Raw genomic sequence first — 23,824 nt, 5'->3', positions numbered from 1 at the left:
TGATGGGAGTCAGATATACACCTGTCTGAGGCAAGCCGGTGGAGGGAGAGGGGAGAGACAACAAACAGTGGGCCCCACACTGGTCCCTGTGTTCGTCTGGAGGGTACAGTGTGTGACAGGAGATGATCAAACCACACCAGGCTCAAGTTACAGGAGAAACAGGACGGCAGGGTACAATGAAAGGCACTTTGCGTCGCACGTGTGGTCTGAAGGCTTCATGAAGAAAGAAAGAAACTCATCTGGACCGGCTGCAGCAGGTTTTCTTAAAGGAAAAATCCACCCAGAACACTCTTCAGTGTTGATTAATCTAATGGTTACTTCTTGATTAAAGGGTTAATAATTTGGGTTTAAAGACACCAGGAATACAGAAAAAATGTCCTCAAATGTCTTGTTTTGTTGGAACAACGATCCAAAACTCAAAGATATTAAATTTACAAAGACAACAAAACAGAGAGATGAAAGAAATCCCCATATTTGCACAACTGGACTCAGAGAATTTTTGTCATTTTAACTCGCTCTGTTTAACACCCTCACAAACAGCCACCATTTCTGATTAAATCTTGCTGTTTAGTTTTTTAAAATTCGCAGCAAATAAAGTCAAACATTTGCAGTTTAACGACAAAAAGGTTTTGCAGTAGAAAAGTGTTTCAGCACAACTTAGTCATCAGAATAAACTTTGGCTTTGTACACTTTTCAAAACCACAGATTTTACACATTGTTATGTGGTGGAGGTGTTGAAATTTTACGTGTCTTTACACTTCAACAACACTGTGGTTCAAGCACTGGAAAAATACAAAAAAACAAAACAAAACAGAATTCGCTAAATGGATTAGCTGTAGGACAGAAGCTGCCTCCTTTGAATACTTACTGACTCGTCATGGGAGAACTTCTTTCTGTTTATGAAGGACCCATGACACTGAAGTACATCTGGATGCATCTGTTGCTGTAATAGACTGTCGTTCTGTTTTTGTTTTGGACTGTTGTTTTAAAAGTCATCTGTTTAAATGACAAAAAAAACAACACTAGTTAACATCTGGCTATGTTTAGGCACAAAAACAAATTGGTTGTGGTTCGGAAAAGATCACATTTTGGCTTGAATGCCTGCTTTTGCTGCTTGAAATGCTTCTGATGTCTCGCTTTACAACACCCAATTTTTGGTCTGTAGGTCTCCAACTGTGGTCTGCTGCTGTCTGCACCTTGATGTCAGGCCATCCTCCATCCCCTCCACCTTCAGGTAACAAAGTCATCTCATATAGACATACCGTAAAACTTAAATTAGTAGCCCGGGCTATTATTTGCTTAAATAACCGAACTCAAGGGGCCTATATTTGGGACAGGCCTTTAATTCCTTTCACACAAAACTACATTAAAACTGTTTATTTAAACCAGGATGAATTCATTCATTCATTCATCTTCTAACCGCTTCATCCTCTTGAGGGTCGCGGGGGGGCTGGAGCCTATCCCAGCTGACATCGGGCGAGAGGCAGGGTTCACCCTGGACAGGTCGCCAGACTATCGCAGGGCTGACACATAGAGACAGACAACCATTCACGCTGAACGAACGATGAATTGTACTTGCATAAAAATTAGGCTTCAGATAATTTCAGTTATGAATCATTCATTTGATCTAGCTCTGACAGACAGAACGAGTTACAGCACTCAAGGACTACGGCATCCGGCACCACTTCAAACAATTATCACAACTTGGATTCATTTCTATGAAAAACCGTTTTGATTCTTTTGATCTGAGGACCCTTACGGACTGAAGGAATATGAATAACTTACAGAGTAATCGAGGAATGGATGCATAATTTAAGGTTGCCAACTGCTTGGCAACCAGACCAGGCCTCTAATTGAGACAGGCCTTTATTTGTCACAATGTGTAGCCATACCAGGCTAGTAAAAGGGACTGGGCGTTTAACTGAAGTTTTACAGTAATCAGAGCTCTTTAGAGGCATGATATGATACCTCTGAAATAAAAATGTGTCTGTGGTTTGCAGAAATGTACAATGCCATCATTTTCTTGTGGTGACTGCGTTGTTCAGAAATCTCAAACACAGTCTGCAAGCCTCAGATTTTGTTGTCAGTTCCTCAAAACAAAAGGTACGTCTTTATAGATGCACTTGCTTGCACGGAGGTATACAGGTAAGTCCAATCCAGAAAAATACCTCAATAGATTAACACCATACAGCCGGAGCACATGTTTCCCTCAGAGGAAAGCCTCTCTTCTCATTGCTGCTGCTGTAAATGTTGAAATAAATCCACACACGTTACTTGGGATTTCCATGCAAATGCAGAAAATTTGTAAACTTTTTAAGTAATAATCGCAACATGAACCTCGTATACTGAAAGATATATAACAAGGTAAGGGTGCCCTGGTTGGATTTTTCCTTTAAATGGAGACTGTGACCACACTGCAGCACCAAAAACAGCCTGCACACTGGAGGAGCTTTACATACAGCGGTCTGCAGCGCCCCCCTGTGGTTAAACAGAGGTATTACAGGCTCAGCTTTGCTTATCACTTCAACTTTTTTCCCTGATTTGTGCAGATTTATATTCCTTCCCATAGATTTAATTGTAAGCTACCTAATTAATAAAAGAGCCCTTATTTACCGCCTCACCTGGGGTTCAGTTTGCACGTCAGGGACAGTGTGCACTGGAGCACAGGAGGCGGTGAGAAGAGAGCTGAGGCTGCACTGATTCAAAGAGCGCTGCTGCTCTCTAGAGGTGCAGTGAGGGAAACACAGGTTAACAACAGAACCGTGGTGGTGACAAAAAGGTGAGCTGGAGGAAACTGACTGTTCAGATGCTGTTGATGTTATGAAAGCTGCAGCAGAGGAATGTTTCTGTATGTTAGAATCCAACAGTGAACACTTGCTGTATGTACATTACGTGGCACTAAATCATCTGTGTGTACGCTGTTTCCTATTTGGTGTGTGTTAAATTTGGTGGTTGTACAGTTCTATGATGTCAGCTGTGTGTGTGTGTGTGTGTGTGTGTGTGTGTCTCAGGTCAGGTTTGTGTATATGTGTGTGTGCTTCAGGTGGAACAGGAGCAGGAGCTACAGGGTTAGTCGAATCCCTGCCAGTCGCTCTGCTCAGAGTCGTACTCCAGCTCCACCCCGATGCAGCGGACGCCATCCAGCAGCATGGGTGTACCTTGGTGACGATCTAGGTAAGAGGGAGAGACAGAGGGAGGGATACATTACATTACACTGTTGTGAGCATTTATACATGTGCAGTGGTGTGTCTGTGTCACTCTGCAGTTACACATCCAAGACACTAGGTGGCAGCGGAGGTTTCTGTGAAGTGCTGCAAAGTTTAGTTGATTCAAAACACACATTAAACACACATTAAACATGGCTTAATAGAGACAATTTCAAACACAAGTACACAAATCAGCTTCACTATAACTCGCAGCATTCACAGACAAACACTTGTCTTTATCTGGACACATTTTCCCCACAAATACAACATGCTAACGTTTTTAGCACAAGCCTATGGCATTTTACATTGTATAAATTAGCCTAGCAGCTAGCGATCTTTTCCTCTACTCATATGAAGTTTAGGGTTGCCACCTTGGATTTGTGGAAAAAAAAGGGACACTCGACCAAATGTTTGAGGCGGAGGGCTCGGCCATTATTACCAGTTCAGACTGACCAATGAACATGAAATTCGGACATAGGAGACCAGATTTGCCATCATTCTATGTCCTTCTATGTGCCTGTATTTTATATTAATTTTTATATCAATGAAAAAAACAAATCTGTGTTACTAAATTCTTATATTTTCTGGGAAAAAACGGGACGGGTGGCAACTCTAATGAAGCCAGGGACACCAGCAACATTTAACAAAGGTAATGGCACATAGTTTGGCGTCATTACAACTCACAAGGTTCACTGACAAAACAACTGTCTTATACTAAACATGTTTTCCAAACAAATATAACATGCTAACGTTATTAGCACAAGCCTATGGCATTTTACATTGTATAAATTAGCCTAGCAACTAGCAGAGATTTCCTCTGCTCATATGAAGCCAGGATAAATCACACACAAGACTCAAAATGCTATTTTTGTGGAGGCTTTGTTGTCTTCACGAATTATTGATTCTCTCTATATGAACGGAAGGCTGAAGCACCTAAGGAGAGAGACTCGGCCTGGGAACCAGAGGGTCGCGAGTTCGAGTCCCCCACGGACCAAACACGAAGTGTGGACTGTTAGCAAGAGAGGTGGTTAGGACAACACTTCCCCTGTCAACCCTCAGCACAGCCCCCTCCTACGTGGAGAGTTCCCTCTTACATGCAGTTCAGGAACACAGGAGCCTCTCTCTGCAGTTGTGATTGAACATTTCACAGCGGGTAGTGAGCGGACAGTTTGGACTACACACTTACTTTAGTTCCATTGTGTATCTCACGTAAGTGTGTATCACTGATTCAGCTCAGTGATACACACTTACTTTAGTTCCATTGTGTATCTCACTGAGCTGAATCCTGTACATTTTCAATATCTTAACGGATATAAGACTTTATAGTGCGTACTTAGATTATATGTGAGCATTGGTGGTTCAGTGGTAGAATTCTCGCCTGCCACGCGGGAGGCCCGGGTTCGATTCCCGGCCAATGCAACACACTTTTCTCAACCTACATGACTGCACAGGGTTAAACCTTTTACATAACGTTAACGACTGAGAGGGCTGGCTACAGATACATATAAATATATTCACAGTAAAAAGCACCTATAAGCGTGAGGGCTGCTGCAGCTGCCTGTTGTGAGAATCAACTCTTTATAATTCATTGTGCGATCTTTAGATTGTAAAAAAAAAAAAAAAAAAAAAAAAAAAAAAAAAACAGTGAATTTGCCCTTTAAAATTTAAAAAAAAACTGTAGGTGATGTTTTCAAATCAGCTTGTTCTAAAAAGATATTTAATTTTAATCATATAAATAACAGAAAAGCAGTAAATCGTCACATTTGAGAGGCTGGACGTGGCAAATATTTGTTTTTTTTCTCGATTAAAGAATTACAAATTATGAATTTATTGAAATACTTATTTTTTATTGTCTGTTGATGAACTGATTTACTGTTTCACAGCTAATGATCACAATAAACACAATCTCAAAGATATTAACAGGCTTCACAGAATGCATTTACAGTGACTGAAATGTTTGTTTTAAAGATCTATTTTTAATTCTTAAAAAAAAATATTGATATTTTAATGAGTAATGAAAAAACAGACATTTGTCATTTTATTTTAAGTTGAAAAAATCTCATTAAAAAACAAAAAATATTTTTTGAAAACAAATTTGCAATGAAATTAACATTAGTTTTCTTTAATGACTAACTTTTCAAAAATCTACATTTCCTAAATTCTTTTAATAAAATTTTTAAAGGCAATTTATATTTCTTTATTTCTTTAATGACAAATTACATATATATTTACATTTCTCAATTTCTTTAACAACAAATTTAAAACAAAGACATTTCCTTTAAAATTTTTATTAAAAAAAGAGAGAAAAATAATGTTTCTTGATTTAAAAAAATTCTAAATTTAAAATCTAAATAAGAATTTAAAAGGAGATTATATTTACATTGTCTTAAATAACAAATAAATAAATAAAAAACAATTTCTTAAGTAATTTTAAAATAAGTTTTTCAGGAAATTAATTTTAATTTAATCTAAATTCATTTCTTTATAGTAAAAAGTAAATAATGAACAAAAGCAGCAACAACAACAATACTACTACTAATAATAATAATCCAATTATTTTATGGCAGATTTTAAAGTAAGTCTACATTTACTGTTTCCTTCACTGCTCCCCTGATAGCACCACAGTTAGCTCAGTATCTTATATCTCCAGGACAGATATGATGTTTTCAAACCAGACTGAATGCTGAACGCACCCACAGCAGCACAGCATTATATCATTCTTCTTCAGTCACTGATCTAAACGTAGCAGTGCAGCTGAGGGTAACAGCAGAGGCAGAGCTTAAGCCTTTGAGCTGGTCGTCATCCAGGCCTCAATTACACACAGACATCTGGACAGATGTTCAGGCCACGCTTTGTGAGCAAAAATAAACACTCACCAACACAACCACTGTTTATCCTCAAACATGCATATAAACACACACACACACACACACACACACACACACACACACCAGCTCGACTATATTTACGCCAGCACAAATGGAAACACACATTTGCCCTCTTTACCTAATTCTCCATCTGCTGACACAAATGCCAGTGTCTAATTCAGTCTCACTGACACTGGTTTAAGTGGAGAAAATGCAAAGTTATTGCTGAGCCAGAGAAAATTACAACTGTGTAAATATGACTTTGTATTTCATAAAATAACAAGGATTTAATACTCTCCCCTTAATGTAGTGAAAACATCCCTTACAGAAAACATTCAACATGTTTTCTTATTGTTCAAACATATGTAAACCCCATCTAACCTCCTATAGTTAAAGGCTGTCTGTGATTAACTTGTGCAGTTAAAATGTCTCTGAGCCAGAGCACAGAGTCACCAGCAGGTGGCAGCAGCACACAAGTGAAAATAATACAAGTTCCACTTTCAGTTTCTCTGTCAGCTCTCACTTTAAAACTGAAAGAGCCTGAAATAAGGAACTCAAAGATGTGAGATGTCAGCTGTGGTAAAACTAATGAGCTTCAACTTGTTTATTTTAAAAACTGAGATTTAATAGTGTCAAAGACCAACCAGTGTGAAATACAACAAAAATCCAAACTGAGATTAAATGTGATGGTTTAAAACTTTGGATGAGGGCTTTCTTTTTAGAGAAAATTAATATTCTTAAGTGCTCAAAAGTAGTGCTGAACAATGAGTCAATTAATTGATTAGTCAGCTAACAAAAAAAATAATTTGCAGCTATTTTTCGTCAAACGTCAAACATTGTTTTGTTCCAGCTTCAAAATTGTATCTTTGGGTTTTGGACTGTTGGTTAAACAAAACAAGCAGTTTAAAGACATCACATCGGACTTTGGGATTGTAAAAACTTGTGATTTTTCTCTACTTTTTGAGGTTTTACAGACCAAACGATTAACTGAAATAATTACTGTCAGATTAATTTAGCATGAAAATAAGTTGCAGCATTACTATAAAGATAAAAAATGTGGTAAAAGGTTGAGTTTTAACAGCAAACACTGCAGTTTTTCTTATTTCAACAAGGGCTAAGCCTGGAGGGGATCATGTGTTTGGTCATGTGTGTATTCGTCTGTCTGTCCACAGCTAATCCCACAAACTACTGGACCTATCAGCCCAATATATATATATATATATATATATATATATATTTTTCCCCCACATTTTTTAAGGTTTGTTAATAATCAACAACAGCTAATCACATAGCAAAATACATTTCTGGCTGAAAACAACAAGCCTTACCATCAGTTGAAGGCCACATTTTGGCTTTCACTGTGGCTCAAATACTGATGTCCATAGAAAAGTTTAGTTTCATTTCAAACCATGCCATACCTGATATGTTCTGATCTACCAGTGTGGGAACTATAGCCTGTTTTACTGTTCGTAAACAACAGTATGACATTTTTTGGTGGGCGGCGCTTAGCTGGAGGTAAAACAGTTCTCCACAGACAGTGTGGAGCGTCAGACTGAACTTACGAATGCACCGTGTCAGGTCACTCACTCTCTGGGACCAGTAATGTTACTTGTAGTCTCGCTCACCAGACCTTTCTCAAAAAAAGAAAGGTCTGGCTGGGCCGACTCTCACTGTGAGATTGGAGAAAAAAAACGCCTCGGCTGCTTGTACTTCTTTCAACCAATCACAATCGTTCTGGGCGGTGCCACAGCAACGGTGCGCTTGCAAAAATATTGCCGGGGGGAAACAGGTTTTGGTGTAACACGCCCACAAAAATATCACCTACAGGACGCGAACCATGGCAGAAAAATGGCTACATCCCCTCAAGATCAAACACTGCAAAAGTTAGTAAAGGACGTGTTGAAAATGGTTGAAAACTGCTACACAACCGGAGGTGGTAGGGCGGGACTTCAGCAGGTGGCTCATTCCGCCCAATGAGAGGCTGATCTATGCAGCGAACTTCCACCCACTCAGACTATGTTACTTGAAAAAGTACACTGACTAACAGGACCGGACTGGCCGACCCGTATGCTCTCACTCGGTGGATGGATGATGTCACAGGAAGCTTTGTGGTTGGTTACTATGCCAATCTTACAAAGGAGACACTTGAACGGTTCCCTCCAGTTTGTTTTGCTAACGAAGCTAACATTAGCTAATGCGCTAAAAAGTTAGCGTTACGGAGAAACCTCTTAATACATCCCCAGTTTCTGATGAGGTGGACATGATATGTCTCAAAGAGAGGAGGGACTTTGACTGTAATTGCTAACATGTAGGCTCACTTGCTTCATGTCTGCACATGTGAGTTACAAAAGTTTGTTTTCGGCTTATCTCTGATCTGTCATGCTACAATGATGTTGGCAGGAACAGATGAATCACCTTCATGCTTGAATCATACATCAATACTAGCCTAATTTAATGCATAATTCATGATGATGATGATACAGAAAAATAAAAATGAATGTCAAAAATAGGATATTGCTGATGATTTAGCGACCGACTAAAGTTTCACAGGTAGTGTTTTCAGAGGAGCTCATGTCAGCTCCTCTGTAGTTCACACCCTGTGATCCAATAAAGTTAGGCACGATACGAGGTGAATAAACCTCCGTTTTTATTATCTTCACCACCATTTTGAGTGGGAGCCAACTCAGCTCTCCTATCTGCATATTGTCTCCCTTTCATTGCACCACACTGGACACACAGCCCGACCTGCACTCCCTGCTGCCCACAGACACACCTGGCAGAGATCTGCACTCTGCTGATGCCACGTTTTTGTAGTTTCTGGTGTTTTCCACTTGAACATGTGCATAAAAACAGCAGATTGAAACGCTTTCATTTCCCCTGCTGTCCAAAAACACAACAAAAGCTTGTCAACGAGCTACAGTGTGCTGCGGAGATTACTATCACTTGTATCGGGAGAGTGGCCTCACCCATGACTCTGGCGTGAACTTTGACTTTAACACAGACGTCCTCGTTGGTCTCGCTCAGCAGCAGCACCTCCTCACACAGAACGCCCTCGTGCTGGGCCATGTACTCACACGTCACCTTCAGACCTCCTGGGGAACACACAGAAGAAGAAGAGGGATTGGGTTTTGTTTTTACCTCACACACAGTTTCTTTGTCTACATACATTAAACACACACAGGTAAACATAAAGTCACACCTGCTGCTGTCCACACCAGCTCCAGATACAGACACAGAGTGCATAGTAATATAAAAGGTGTGACAGTAAAGGTCAGTAACCTGCTTCAGTTACAGGCATTTAGTGACCTCCACTCCCGGAAACATAAAGAGGATCACCTCTGACCCAAATCAGCAGGTTAAGTGGTGAGATGGAATCCAGTACACACATATTCAAGTTGTCTGCCTCATTGGTGTTTGGAGTTTACCACCTCTGACAGCTTGAGTAACAAGAATCCACACACAGGAAGGAGAGTGTGTACGTGAGGATCGTTTTTATTACTCCTCAGAGACGGACTGCTGGGCTAACATTGTCCCAACTGTCTGTTCCTGTAATCCTGTGCCATCTGCTCCTCCACACAGCCTGTAACAATGCTGCTGAGAATTACATGCAGGGTATTTAGCATCAGGTCTGCCTCCAACAAAAACAGGCACGTACTGCTTTTGTATTTGTGTGCGACACTCGGAGTGAATGTTGCATCGTATATATGGCTCAGGGAAGATGAGGCACTTTGTGACAGTTAAAGGGATAGTTTGGGTTTTTTGAAGTGGGGTTGTATGAGGTACTTATCCGCTGTCAGTGTATTATCTACAATAGATGGTGGTCAGCATGCCCCCAGTTTGGAGAGGCAGGCTGGAGTACCGCCACAGCAGCTAAGCATTGTAGTGTTGTGGATGGGGGCCAAGCAAAATGTGTTTTTAGCCAACTAAAAAATCAATATCAGTTTAAGACAACGCTGTATATATATATTTTTTGCTTTACCTGAAGCCATGCTCTCTTCAAAGCCAGACTTCATTGACAGCTCCCAAATACAAAATATGTCCCCTGGGATCAATATATATAAATCAACAGGTGATTTCCTTCTCTTCGAAAAAATCCTGAATGGTTGTTTTCGGATCTTTATGCTCTGCCATTTCTCCTCTAATAATCACGCTGTAACCTGTGACAAGCTGCTATGATACCACAACTGTCGCACATTCACATATATGTAGGTTGTTTGTCAAGCTGCAAGCATCATATAGGTTTACATTACCAAAGGTTTATGACAAAATGACTTGAGACGCTGTGCTGCTGCCAGAGAAGCCGCTGAATGAGTTCCCTCTGAGCGGTCACTTGCTTAAAGACTCTGACAAGTCCGGGGCTGTTCATAAAATATTCAAGACGCCAAAGTTTATTCCACGCTACTGAAGCTGCTCCTCTTTTTGGAACCACCATGGAGTCGTTAATAATTTTGCTTTCAGCCATGCTTGACGTTGCCGTGGGTAACAGTATGACGTCATATGTCAACAAGTCGAAATATCTAAAGTATCACAATATGAATTTTTCATATGGTATTAGAAATGATACCGGTTTATCATGAGCGAGATAATATGGCACACTGACTATAAGTGCCTCATACAACTTTTTCTTGAAGAAAACTACTTTAAAGGGGATTTAAGTAATGAATGACATTCTGGAGCTCTGTTTGCAGCTTGTAGAAACATTCCCAAAAGAGCAGTGTGATAATATTGCTTTACGTAATGAGTTTACAGAGTGTGAAGACAAGGTAAGAAGATAAGACGTGAGTGTATTCATTCTCCGTGGGAAACTGTCGTGCAGCAACTGCAATACAAAGTAGTAGAGGGGTCAAAGGTCAGAAATTCACCAATAAATTAGCTTATTGCAGATATATTGGTGTCAATGTAGATGTCCATCCAACAGGTGACATCAAGTTGCAGTACAGAAAGGCCAACCTAGGTTTGAGATCATTTACAAACATTGTCAAGATTACAGATTGTCCATTAGGGAGTGTTGGCAAGGGGATTTTCCAACTGGAAAGTAAGAAAGTAAAAATCAAAGGGGTTATTTTTCGTGCTTTTGCTAAAAAAAAAAAAAAAAAAAAAAAAAAAAGACATTATACACCATTATTGGTCTTTTAAAAATTCAATACTAATTCCATATTAGCCTTAAAATACAGTTTCAGCTGGCTTGTAGGCTATTACAAACAAATCAGTGAAACTGCAGTGTGGAACTTTTTTCTCTTCCCTCTGGCAGTGAGAGTCGTTACACAAACACTGTCAACGTGTGTACACAGCGTGTGTACATAACGTATGCCTGCAGGTGAGCTCACCGCATCTTTCTTGCCCACAGGAGCGTTTTCTTCAAGGCTTTTTATGGCTTTAATCCCCTGGATGCCAAATATCTTTTTTTTTTGTCTGGAGCATCCACTCCAGAAACTGGAGTGCTGCCTGCTGCTCCATTGGTGTCTTCCCCCCTGTCTGCACCCTTTAACTTCTGCTGGTGCAGGAAAGTCACCACAGACACCACAGCTCCAATATATACACAGCTTTTTGTGGTAGCAATAATTCGACTGATGTTCATTTATATGTAAGAGAGAGTGCCATCACTGTGGCAGCACGGCTCAACACATGAGAAGAGAAACGGAAGTTAGGAAAGCAGACAAACAGAAAAAGTTAAAAGGACGTTATATTAGTATTAGTGAGAATATTAGTACGTTTCTTCTGTAGCATGGGCTCTGTAGCAGAAACGGTTCTTAATTTCTTGTTGTTGTTCGCAAGAGCACATTGAGTATCATTTGTTCTTTCACATCAGATTGTGGTGCTAACGTGCTAACTTTACTTCCTTCTTGAATCTGTCCTGTCAGTCTTCCTGTCACTTATTTTCAAATTAAAGTTTTCAGTCAGAAATCAGTTACAAAGTGCAGGAACATAATCCACACAGTGTGTACACAGCATGAGAGAGAACAGGCTGAGGCACTGAGCTTAGGGCAACACTTCCCCCGTCAACCCTCAGCCCCCTCCTGTGTGGAAAGTATCTGCTTTCATGCAGTTAGGGACCGTCCCACGAGGAACACAGGAGCCTCCCTTTGAACGTCTGCAGTCCCAAAAGCTGCAGAGCATGACGCAAAAAATGATCACTGAATCAGATCAGGAGTTAAATTCACTCTGTGCTGTCTCAACTTATCAACCTCCTCACTTCTCTGTCATGGTGATCATGAACAACTCAGTGTGCACATGCTGAATTTGACACGTACTATATGTGAAACAGTTGTGATGGAACATTTCACAGTGGGACAGTTTGGACTACACACTTACTTTAGGTCCATTGTGTATCTCACTTTGCTGGATTTGCTCACTATTAAAAAATATTTATGCAACTGATATGAATACAAATGCATTGGTGGTTCAGTGGTAGAATTCTCGCCTGCCACGCGGGAGGCCCGGGTTCGATTCCCGGCCAATGCAACACACTTTTCTTTGCCTTTCCACCCCTCTCCCATAAAAGCTCTGCACTACAGTGACAGTACATCAATGACCAATGACTTTCTCCTACTAGTGCAGCTATATTATGCCTACAGGTATGGTAAGAGTGGTTTTCAAGACATTTTTGCACCGCAGACTGGTTTTACAACACTGTTGAGGACTGTCCGAAGAGGGGGAGGTTTTACAAGTACAGTTGTGCTGGCCTAGGGTCTAGGACATGTCCCCTTCACTGGAGATCATAAAACACTGGGTAAGCCCTTCTGGCACAGCTCCTAAATGTTTCAGGTCTTACTGAACTGGTTGACAATTCTGTGGCCATGGATGACCACTCTGATAACATGGACCTGACATGTGGTGTCCCACAAGGGCTCTACCTTAGGCCCAGTTCTTTTCAGCCTATATATGTTACCACCTGGCGTTATCATTAGAAACTACAAAATCAGTTTCCAAATTTATGCAGACAATACCCAGCTATATATATCTCTGTAAGCTCAAATGATTACAGTCCTATTAATGACTTGATTGCATGCATCTCTGACATAAATCTGTGGAGGACACTAAACTTCTTACAGTTAAATCAAGACAAAACTGAAATAGTAGTTACTAGAGCAAAAGCTAAGAGAAAATTAGAATTACCACTTCGTGGCTGTAAGTAACACAGTAACAGTCAAGTAACAGATTACACCCCTCTCTGTCCAGACTTATTTGTAGCCATGACAGTTGACAACACCTCAAACATGGATGGTACTGCAAAACTAAACACAAATGCATCACACATCTTAAATGCAACAGCATAGAAGATCTCAACAATCACCACAGTTTCAAAATGGGCACCCAATATTACTGTCACCAATTCAGTATCTGACCAAATGTCTCCCCTCCTGTCTCTAACTTATGATGTTGAATTATGCCCAGAACAAAAGGTCATAGTGACCTTTGACTATTGAATTCTAATCACCTATGTGTCCGAATGAACGTTTGTGCCAAATTTGGAGAAATTACCTCAAGGCATTCTTGAGATATCACGTTCACAAGAATGAGATAGACGAGGTCACAGTGACCTTGATCTTTGACCACCCTCTCTCGTTACTCATTTTTACAGAATAAAGCTTCAATGCACTTAAATGTACCTCAACGCAATCTCCCTTAGCTGTTAGTTGCCACCACCAGCTGCTACCAATATTAACTAGTAAGTAAGTAAAGTTTATTTATATAGCACCCTTCACAGATTATAAAATCACAAAGTGCTTCACAATAAAAGCAAAAACACAGACAATAATACAATGAAAAAACAATTAAAAAAAAAAGGTCACAAATAAAACAAACCCATAAGAAGCAATAAAAGGAGGTAAAACATTTAATCAGTCAGCCAAAGGCCTGTCTGAATAAAAATGTTTTAAGTTGCTTTACAAAAATAGTACAGGAGTCTGTGGATCTCAGAGAGAAGGGGAGAGCGTTCCAGAGTTTGGGAGCAACAGCTTGAAAAGCACGGTCTCCTTGGGTTTTAAAATGGGTCCTAGGGATGGTGAGTAAAATCTGGTCAGAGGACTAAGAGTCAGATTGGGCAAGTACGGGAGAAGGAGGTCGGCAATGTACTGTGGCATCTGACCATGTAAAGCTCTGAAAGTTAAAACCAAAATTTTAAAATTAACGCAGAATTTGATCGGTAGCCAGTGCAGTGAGGATAAAATTGGCGTGATATGTGATCTCTTGTTACTACTGATTAAAAGCCGAGCAGCTGCATTTTGGACAATTTGGAGCTGGTTCAAAGTAGTTTGGTTTAAACAGGTAAAAAGAGCATTACAATAATCTAAACTAGCTCTCCTCCTTAAGATTTACCGACCCAACCCTGGCAAACATTGACTGTAAATGGCGCTGAAGCTAAGGTTGAAATCACTTCCTGTCAGCCTTTATTATGGTAGTCCCCTTTCTTGTATAGTTTAGCGCCCGGCTAGAGTGGGAACAAGGCACTGTGTCATTTAATGTTTCATGATATTGTATGGTGATAATGTGTCTTTAATTGACTTGATGGTAAGCGAGTGTCAAAATTTTAAATATATCGCTGTCGCAGTAGTCATACTAAAAATAGGCTTGTGCTTCATGGAATATCAGTAACATCATGGTGATCAAATCAAATAAATCATCAACGATGGTGTTCAAATAATATGGATGATGGCTGAACATAATTAAAGACTTTTGAAAACATCAGCATGCTTCACCATTGTCTGGCTTGAGGTTTGCTACATTGCCTGACACAGACGTTCGGGTGATAAATGGGTGCGTTGAACACCACAAAGAGTTTCTATTAACGTCATTACTGTAACCCTAACCTCATTTTCTGGAAGCGCTGTGACCGCAGTGCACCTGCCTTCATTAGCAGCTTTATTTATTTAGCCAGAACCAGTTAAACAGGGGCAGAGAGACCACAGTCCCACCAGTAAATTAGCCTCAAGCTACTGAGAACAACAAAGCTGTCAGTTCATTGTTTGGTAGGCTTTAACAGAAACCAGAGCAGGCATGGTGTTAAGTTCTTTTTAGACACACACTCTGCTCTGTTTAATCATGTTTTGTTTTCTCCTCATCCTCTCATGATCTTACCCTCTGGTGCCGGTGTGATATCAGTGATCCGGAGGTGTGGACTAGGCACTGGTGCTGGACACACGTCCTTCCCCAGAGCTGGGACCTCGGGCAAGGTGAACACTACTTCATACCGGTGCTGCGTCTTCAGGAAGCCAACCTGCAGTGTAAGGGAGACAGAGCTGTGAGGGCAAGAGTCAAGTAAAGATTTAGCGATTAAGATGAAAAACAAAGGCTGTCTTTCTCTCTCCTAAAACTTTGGACTAATCCGACTGGTACACAGGGAGAGAGGGATTTATAGAGAGGCAAAAAGGCTTTGGCTTGGCCTCACATTCTATAGTGTAAGTCCACTACAGCTCAATAAATAAAGGATTAATCTCTATGAGGAACATGGATAAGTAATTCTCCTGAGCACTACACTGTTTGAGTTTTTCTTGAGGGAGTCGTCTAATTGAAATCATTAGTTATTGCTCTGGCGATCTTAATCCCCCTACCCTCTGCCAAATTGGCAATTTTAGCCAGACGGGAAATAAAACAGAGGTACCTCTTGGATTTCACTCAGCCCCAAAACCTTCCAATAATACTAATCCCTTGTGAATAGAAGTGGCTGTAATTCAAGAGCTTAATCCAAACGTGGTTACACCTTCCTCAGAGGTTTGAGACTCTCCAAAGCTCCACCACCCAAACACAGCCTCTCCGTGGCAGCAACAAACAAGTTGAGCATTTCTGACCTTAGCTGATGTTTAGCATAGCCAGAGCTAGAACTACAACAATTAGTGGGTCAACAGAAAGTTAATGTGCAACTTTTTTTTTTATTAATAATTAATTTTTCAAGGAAAAAACATTGGGCGAGAGGCAGGGTACACCCTGGACATTCACACCTACGGACAATTTAGAGTCACCAGTTAACCTGCATCTCTTTGGACTGTGGGAGGAAGCCAGAGTACTAGGACTGGGCGATATGGACATAAATCAATATCTCTGTATTTACAGGCTGACTAGCAATACACAATATATATCTTGGTATTTTCTATGAAATAGGCTTCATGTTTTAAGCTGCAAGTCAAAGCCACATTTGAGATGTCACAAGCACTTTTATAAAAATGGACTGTGATCAAAATAAAATGCAAAGACAGGGACTTTATTCCCTGTTATACAACAGTTAGTTCCGGCCCTGCAATCTGATTGGTCGAGAGACAGTAAAACCGTGATGATATTGGAGTACAACATCACGGTTATTTCACTGTTTATGTATCACTCCACCTCACAGCTGATTGCAATCAACAATCAAATCAAAACTGACGGTTAGTCTCAGTTAGGTCAGCAGTTGCGTTGTAGGCTAATTAATTCATCCACTGTCAAACAGCCAAAAATATGGATTTATTTCCTAAAATAAGTTTTGAATTGAACTATGAATGGTCATCAGAGGAAGATGAGGGAGAGGAGAAGCTGAATCCATCTGAGCACACATCCAGGTTTGTCAGTGTTTCTTGCTTTAAAATATATCGATATATCGGCCAGACCTACGGAGTACCCCGAGAAAACCCACGCTAACACGGGGAGAACGTGCAAACTCCACACAGAAGGGCTCCCCCACCCTGGGGTTCGAACCAGGAACCCTCTTGCTGTGAGGCGACAGTGCTAAACACTGCTGCCAAAAATCACAGACAGCACCAACAAAAATGTAAACATGTCATATCTGGGACACATTCTCTGGAGATGTGGTTTACAAACAGTAGCTGACAATTACTGCACAGTAAACTTTTAACAGTTTCAGTCATTTTCCAATTTCAGCTTCTCAGATATGAAGATGTTGCTTTTTTCTGATTTACATCACTGAGCTTTGAACATCCTCGGGTTTTGGGTCTGCTGGTCAGATAAAACAAGTCATTTAAACATTGACACTGACATTTTACAAACTAAATGCTTGACTGATTAATTGGAAAAAATACTGAGTTAAATAAAACTCAGAAGAAAGAAATGGAAACCAGGCACCCAATTTTTGCACACAGAGCTGATGCATCCAAACACTGTTATCTCCTGTTGCTGCTGCACAATTCACACCTTTTCAGTTCACACTACCCATATGCAAAATTTATAAGGCAACTATATGGAAGGGAAGTGAGAGGAAGAGCAACAGACAGGTGGGGAGAGGCAAGTGATGTAGAGCTAGCTGCTGAACTTTTAGCAAAGAGAAAAATTCATGAGGGAATGGTCACAGAGAGGAGTGAAGAAAGCCTTACAGAGGAGTCCGGATAACAAAGAGAGACAGCGAGAGAGAGAGGAGGCTGCAGGAAGAGCCGGCAATGAGAGATAAGCCTAAAGCCCCTCCAGCTATGAGCTGCAAACGGCAGTTTCGGCCCCGCATGACCCCTGGTTGGAGCAGCAGAGCAGAGGCTGCACACAGCATGAAGCGAGACAGGAGAAAGGGAACACTGAGGGAGCGCTGCAGAGAAAAACAATAATCATTCTGTGAGCGTAGTCCCACGCATGTCCAGGCGCTGTGAACTGCCTCTGAAAAATTGATTTAATGTGAATTTCATGCTGCAGATTTGGACCAGCGGAGAGATTTCTGCCATGATAGAGACCAAGAAGTGATCAAGGAGTGAATCAATGTGAAACATTTCAGTCAGTAAGTAATTTAAGGTCTCGTTTGTGAGCGCACTACTGAGCGGTGACACTAACATGTCATTTCTAAAGATGTGTAACACTGAGAGTCGGACACACCCAGAGTCACAAACGACTCATCGCTCCTCCGAAACAATGGTGCAATTCTTTAACCAACTTGGAGAGGAAATACCACACACTGTTTGAACTTGTATGTCAAATTCACAGATAGATCCAGTCACACAACACTCTTAACAAAAGAGAAACTGGAGATTCTTACATGTGAGATGACGATTTGTAACTTCCTTTAAAGTGTTGGTTTACAGCTGTTGGCCATGCTAGAATACAAAATTACTTGTGGTGTGACTCCAGATGACAACTCAGTGAAGTCATTTTCATTCACTCAAAAGTGCTAGCATGCATCTTAAAGGGATAGTTCAGATTTTTTTTAAAAAGTGGGGTTGTATGGGGTTTATCCATAGACAATATTTAAATTTAACACCAGTAGATGTCAGTTGGCACGCCCCCAGTTCGGAGAAGCAGGCTGAAGTCCAAAATCTGGAGGCGAAGCAATGCACTGCTGCAGATGGGAGCAGCAACAAAACGTAGTTGAGCCAACTACAGAATCAATTAGTTTAAGTGTACACTAACTTTAGAATATCTTAATCAATCAATCAATCAATCAATTTTATTTATAAAGCCCAATATCACAAATCACAATTTGCCTCACAGGGCTTTACAGCATACGACATCCCTCTGTCCTTTGGACCCTCGCAGCGGATAAGGAAAAACTCCCCCCAAAAAAACCCTTTAACGGGGAAAAAAAACGGTAGAAACCTCAGGAAGAGCAACTGAGGAGGGATCCCTCTTCCTGGACGGACAGACGTGCAATAGATGTCGTACAGAACAGATCAGCATAATAAATTAACAGTAATCCGTATGACACAATGAGACAGAAAGAGAGAGAGACAGAGAGATGCAGGTAATGACAGTAGCTTACAACAACATTATTGAAAGTAATAATATCATAGTTATAGTTCTGGCTACTGTGGTACAATATGTTGAAAGTATGTATTAATATCTGGCAGTATACATGTGTGACAATAGTCATATGTGTATAATAACAGTAGAAGTATGACTAATGACTAATGATGGCAGCAGCAGCAGGAGGCATCTGGCAGGACCACGGCAGCAGCACAACCACACACGTCACGCTGTCCAGGCACCGCTGCGGTATGAGTTAATCTGAGAGACAGTGGAGCACAAAGGCTCCAGAGAAGAAGCCGAGTTAGTGACATCCAGAATGGCCGAGTTAGCAAGATGCAGTAATAGAATACGAGAGAGAGAGAGAGAGAAGGAGAGAAGGTGCCCGGTGTATTATGGGGGTTCCTCCGGCAGACTAGGCCTAAGTCAGCCTAACTAGGGGCTGGTACAGGGCAAGCCTGAGCCAGCCCTAACTATAAGCTTTATCAAAGAGGAAAGTCTTAAGTCTAGTCTTAAATGTGGAGACGGTGTCTGCCTCCCGGACCGTAACAGGAAGATGATTCCACAGGAGAGGAGCCTGATAGCTGAAGGCTCTGGCTCCTGATCTGCTTTTGGAGACTTTAGGGACCACGAGTAACCCTGCGTTCTCAGAGCGTAGTGTTCTGGTGGGATAATATGGCACTATGAGCTCACTAAGATATGACGGAGCTTGACCATTTAGAGCTTTATAAGTTAACAGTAGGATTTTAAATTCAATTCTGGATTTTACAGGGAGCCAGTGCAGAGAAGCTAAAACAGGAGAAATATGATCTTGTTTCTTAGTTCCTGTTAGTACACGTGCTGCTGCATTCTGAATTAGCTGGAGAGTTTTTAAGGACTTACTAGAGCTACCTCATAATAGAGAGTTACAGTAATCCAGCCTTGAGGTAACAAAAGCGTGGACCAATTTTTCTGCATCTTTTCGGGTCAGGATAGGCCTAATTTTCGCAATATTACACAGATGAAAAAATGCAGTCTGTGAGGTTTGCATTTTTTCATCTGCGTAATATTGTGAAAATTAGGCCGCTTGCAGACTTTCAGAACAGTACCCGAGCTGACATCACAAAATGACCACATGCAGCAAAACACAGGCAACATCAACAACGATACTGTTAAAATATGATCGGATTAGCACAGATGAGCACTACAACCATGGTCCAATCTGCTAAAATTGAATTGAATTGAAGTTGGTTGCAAACATGTTTAGCTAGCTAACGTCGCCAGAGAGCTGTCCACTAATTTATATAATGGCTCGCTTTGTACATCAACAGTGTCATCACGATACGATACTATATCAATTATTTGGACAACGATATGATATTTTCCGATATTACAAAGTGTGCCTCGATACGCTTTCAATTCGATGCGATTTAGGGGTGTGCGTGAGTTATTAGACAATATCATCTGCCCGACTAATACCGTCTATAACAGAAAACGCTGCCACCTCTTTATTTTCTACTTTTGGTCGTAAAACATTAAAAGAAGAAACACATAACAGGTGCAGCAAAGTTCACTTTAAACTGACTCCACTAACACACATGAAACAGCACATGGTATAATTTAACCTTCAGGGCTCTCTGCTGGAGAGACCTCTCTGGAGGAAGTCATTTGAACCCAAGCCATCATCTGTTTCCTAAAATTCTGGTTTATCCGTTTCAGAGCCCTGAAGGCAAACTTCTCCAAACAGTCAAAAAACACAGATTAACAACAAGATCATTTAAACTGCTATTGACTCATTATTAGCTTAAGCATGTTTACATTGAATAAATTAGCCTAGCAGCTAGCAGACTTTTTTCTTCTACTTATAACTTAAACTACATGTAACTATGGGTGGGTGACATGGCCCTAAAATAATATCACGATATTTCAGGGTATTTTTTTTTTATATGTCACTCCAACAGTTTGCCCTCTAATACTCAGCAAAATTTAAAATGACCTCTCATTTCTTTAGTTTGTGAACAACAACAGTAACTCAGAGTGAGATTCAGATTCTGTATACAATATTAATAGTTCAACAAAATAAAATCCACCACAAATTACACATTTAAACAACTCCCAAATACAAAAAATGTCCCCTGGGATCTATATATATATATATGAATCAACAGGTGATTTCCTTCTTTTAGTAAAATCCTAAATGATTGAGTTGCTTTTTTCCACCTGGACCTTTATGCTCTGCCATTTCACCTCTAATCATCACACTGTAACATGTGACAGGCTGTTATGATACCACAACTAGTTTTTTGTGTCACATCGGTTTACATTACCAAAGGTTTATGATAAAATCACTTGACAACACCGACTCCCTTGTGCGCACGGGTGAGAGAGGAGAGGGAGAGACGCTGTGCTGCTGCCAGAGGAGCCGCTGACTGAGTTCACTCTGAGCGGTAACTCTGTAAGAGTCTGAGAAGTCCGGGGCTGTTCATAAAGCATTCAGGACGCCACAGTTTATTCCACACTACTGCTGCTCCTCTTTTTGGAACCACTGCAGAGTCAGTAATACTTTTGCTTTCAGGCATGCTTGATGTTGCCATAGGTAACAGTATGAATTCATATGTCTGTAAGTCGAAATATTGCGAGTATCACGATATGAATTTTTCATATGATTTAAAAAAATATACTGCCATTATCGTGAATGAGATGATATGGCACACCCCTACATGTAACGTTATTATTTTTCTCACACACCGGTGGTTTAAGTGACCGCATCCCCCGTTAAATCCCTATTGCTTTGATCATGTTTAACATTAGCATGCACAGTCCAGCCAAGTCTCTGGATCTCACAACTGGTAGACATAATTAAAGCGAGCCAAGTGCTGAGTCAGGTGATAATTCTCTGTGGGTTTGTCACTACGAACTAGGGATAGACCGATATGGATTTTTTAGGGCCGATGCCGATACCGATTTTTTCCCATCACCCTTAGCCGATGACCGATTATGGACTGCCGATTTTCTTGAGCCGATATTTGGGGCCGATACTGCTTTTGCTCCCTCAATTTACATCAAAAAATGACACAATGATAACAAATATTACAGGTCTCAAGTTTAAAATAAGAAACATTTATTGAACAGTAAAAAATATTAAAACAAGATGGAAAGTTGAGGTAGAACAGGTAGAATATTATTATTATTATTATACATTCAAATAAAAAAAAGAGTTAAGTGCTCTTAAATCTTCCAGTAATGTCTTTATAAAATAAACAAATATTTAAGCTGAAGCATAAATAAAACAACAACTACTGTACACAGTAGGATTCGCTGCATGTGCGCTGCAGGGTCTTCCGGCAACACAGAGCTGCCCGTGGATGCCTGTCTGTAAATCATGCCAGGGAAAAATAAATCCGCGAACCCACGCACGCATCGGCCGATGCCGATACAAGTAAAAAACTCAAATATCGGCCCGATATATCGGCCGGCTGATGTATCGGTCTATCCTTACTACAAACTTCACTTGTCACATAACATTCAGTTATTTGATTCATTGTAGATATAAAAACATTGATTAGTGCTGCTTTAAACTAAAAAAAACACTCCAGTATAGCTTCTTTAACTTCCCTTGTCTGAATTTAATGGCAGTGTTTCCTGGAAGAAGCTGCACGTCCTTACAGTCATTAACCCTTAATCTGGTTCCACACAGTAACATGATCACACTTAATGTGCATGTAAACCTGCAGAACACAAGCTCATAATCATAATCTGCAAGTTCATAAACATGGCCGTCCTGAGTCATGCAAATAATTTGAACTGGATTCTGCAGCATCACTTTCCTCAGCTGATTTCTGTAGCACTGACAGCTGCTCATTTGCATCCTCTGCTTCACTATCTTATCAGATACATGAGTGCAAACACGGAGAAATGAACAAAGATTATGTGTTGTTTCTAAATGCCTCCGCCTCGCCTGCATTCACACACACACACACACACACACTCTGTGAAATTCAAATTACCTTCGTCAAAACTGGTATTCATACAGCTGTTGTATGCATGCCACCTCCATCCCACACACTCCCGCCTCATCTTTGGTCTGTACAACCCGCATGGCCATTTCCATAGCAACCCCCCCCCTTCCTCAGCTCCACGATGAGCCACGACGCCGGGCTGACAGTACTCTGTGCCCACTCTCCAGCACGCTTAAAAGCTCTGAGAAACAAACTCGCACACACGCTGCTCTGTAACTGTGAAGGTCACAGCCAAGTTTGCAGTTCCTCTTCACGTGCACATGCTGCTTTTAGGCAAATCGATTTGGCTGTGAACTAGTTTCAAAGCTTGGAGAGGCTTAGTTAGTGTGAGCGTGTGCAGAACTTTGCTTCGAGATTTTGGTACAACTGAGAAACAGCAGAAGAAGAAAGCTAACCTGGACGCCCCTGAATATGTTTGGTGTCTACTTAGACAGATGTACCATGCAAGTTTAGCACACTTCAACCCGGTAAAGTCACATATACATTTAAATTTGTCAGAAATCTAAAGAAAAATAAAAGGTTCAAAGGAATGTCTGAGGGATTGAAGGTTATTCAGTGAAAAAGGAGAGAAAATGAGAACAAATACAGCTACAGTCTCTATGATATCGATATAAACGATTCAAGGACATAACTCTGGCTGCAGGCAGGAAATCTGGTCTGAAAACCCAAACTACTTGAGATGCACTTGATTTTGTGTGCCGTCCACTCTAACAGAAACAAAGCATGACTTGTCAGATAAATCTTCAGTGCATGTCTTTTCTCAAACAGTAAAACCAGTGCTTTTGAATTGCCTTAGGAGCTATAATTCATCCCTATCAATGCTCTTATTGTGTTAGTCTTTAGTGTCCTTTATCCAACATCTAGAAACAAGAGTGCAGCCACGCTAGCAGCTCTGTGAGGCCCAGAGATGCTCTGAGTTAAATGCTAACACTCAAGCAGGAATACTTCACCCATCATCATTTGTATATCAATTACTCCCCCCATGTTACATTGAATTCAGGAAGACAACTTTGTTTTATGCCTCTCACCTGGTATGACCATCCTGATGACGTGAGCTCAACGTTCTGTTTTGCTCTCTGTATCAGTCTGGCCCCACTGCCTCCCT

The 23,824-nt window shown here is 40.7% G+C and overlaps 1 protein-coding gene and 2 non-coding genes across 4 annotated transcripts in view; 2 read left to right on the top strand and 1 right to left on the bottom strand.

Annotated features, from left to right (window-relative positions):
- Positions 1-740: 740 nt before the first annotated feature.
- Positions 741-23,824, bottom strand: part of adisspb (adipose secreted signaling protein b) — a 67,120-nt gene continuing 44,036 nt past the window's right edge. For both annotated transcript variants that reach the window (XM_078164136.1, XM_078164137.1), the window contains exons 4-6: positions 15,152-15,290; positions 9,040-9,165; positions 741-3,170 (exon numbers count right to left, since the gene is read on the bottom strand). In XM_078164136.1, the coding sequence (XP_078020262.1) occupies positions 3,070-3,170; positions 9,040-9,165; positions 15,152-15,290 (366 nt within the window). In that variant the 3' untranslated portion in view covers positions 741-3,069. The remainder of the gene's footprint in view (positions 3,171-9,039; positions 9,166-15,151; positions 15,291-23,824) is intronic.
- On the top strand, positions 4,555-4,625 carry trnag-gcc (transfer RNA glycine (anticodon GCC)). The gene has a single exon. It is a non-coding gene; the product is annotated as a tRNA-Gly (tRNA).
- On the top strand, positions 12,465-12,535 carry trnag-gcc (transfer RNA glycine (anticodon GCC)). The gene has a single exon. It is a non-coding gene; the product is annotated as a tRNA-Gly (tRNA).

This window comes from Epinephelus lanceolatus, chromosome 22 (assembly GCF_041903045.1).
Source record: "Epinephelus lanceolatus isolate andai-2023 chromosome 22, ASM4190304v1, whole genome shotgun sequence".
Taxonomy (NCBI): domain Eukaryota; kingdom Metazoa; phylum Chordata; class Actinopteri; order Perciformes; family Serranidae; genus Epinephelus; species Epinephelus lanceolatus.
Note: the sequence above shows the minus strand (reverse complement) of the source record. Positions and strands in the feature narration are given on the sequence as shown.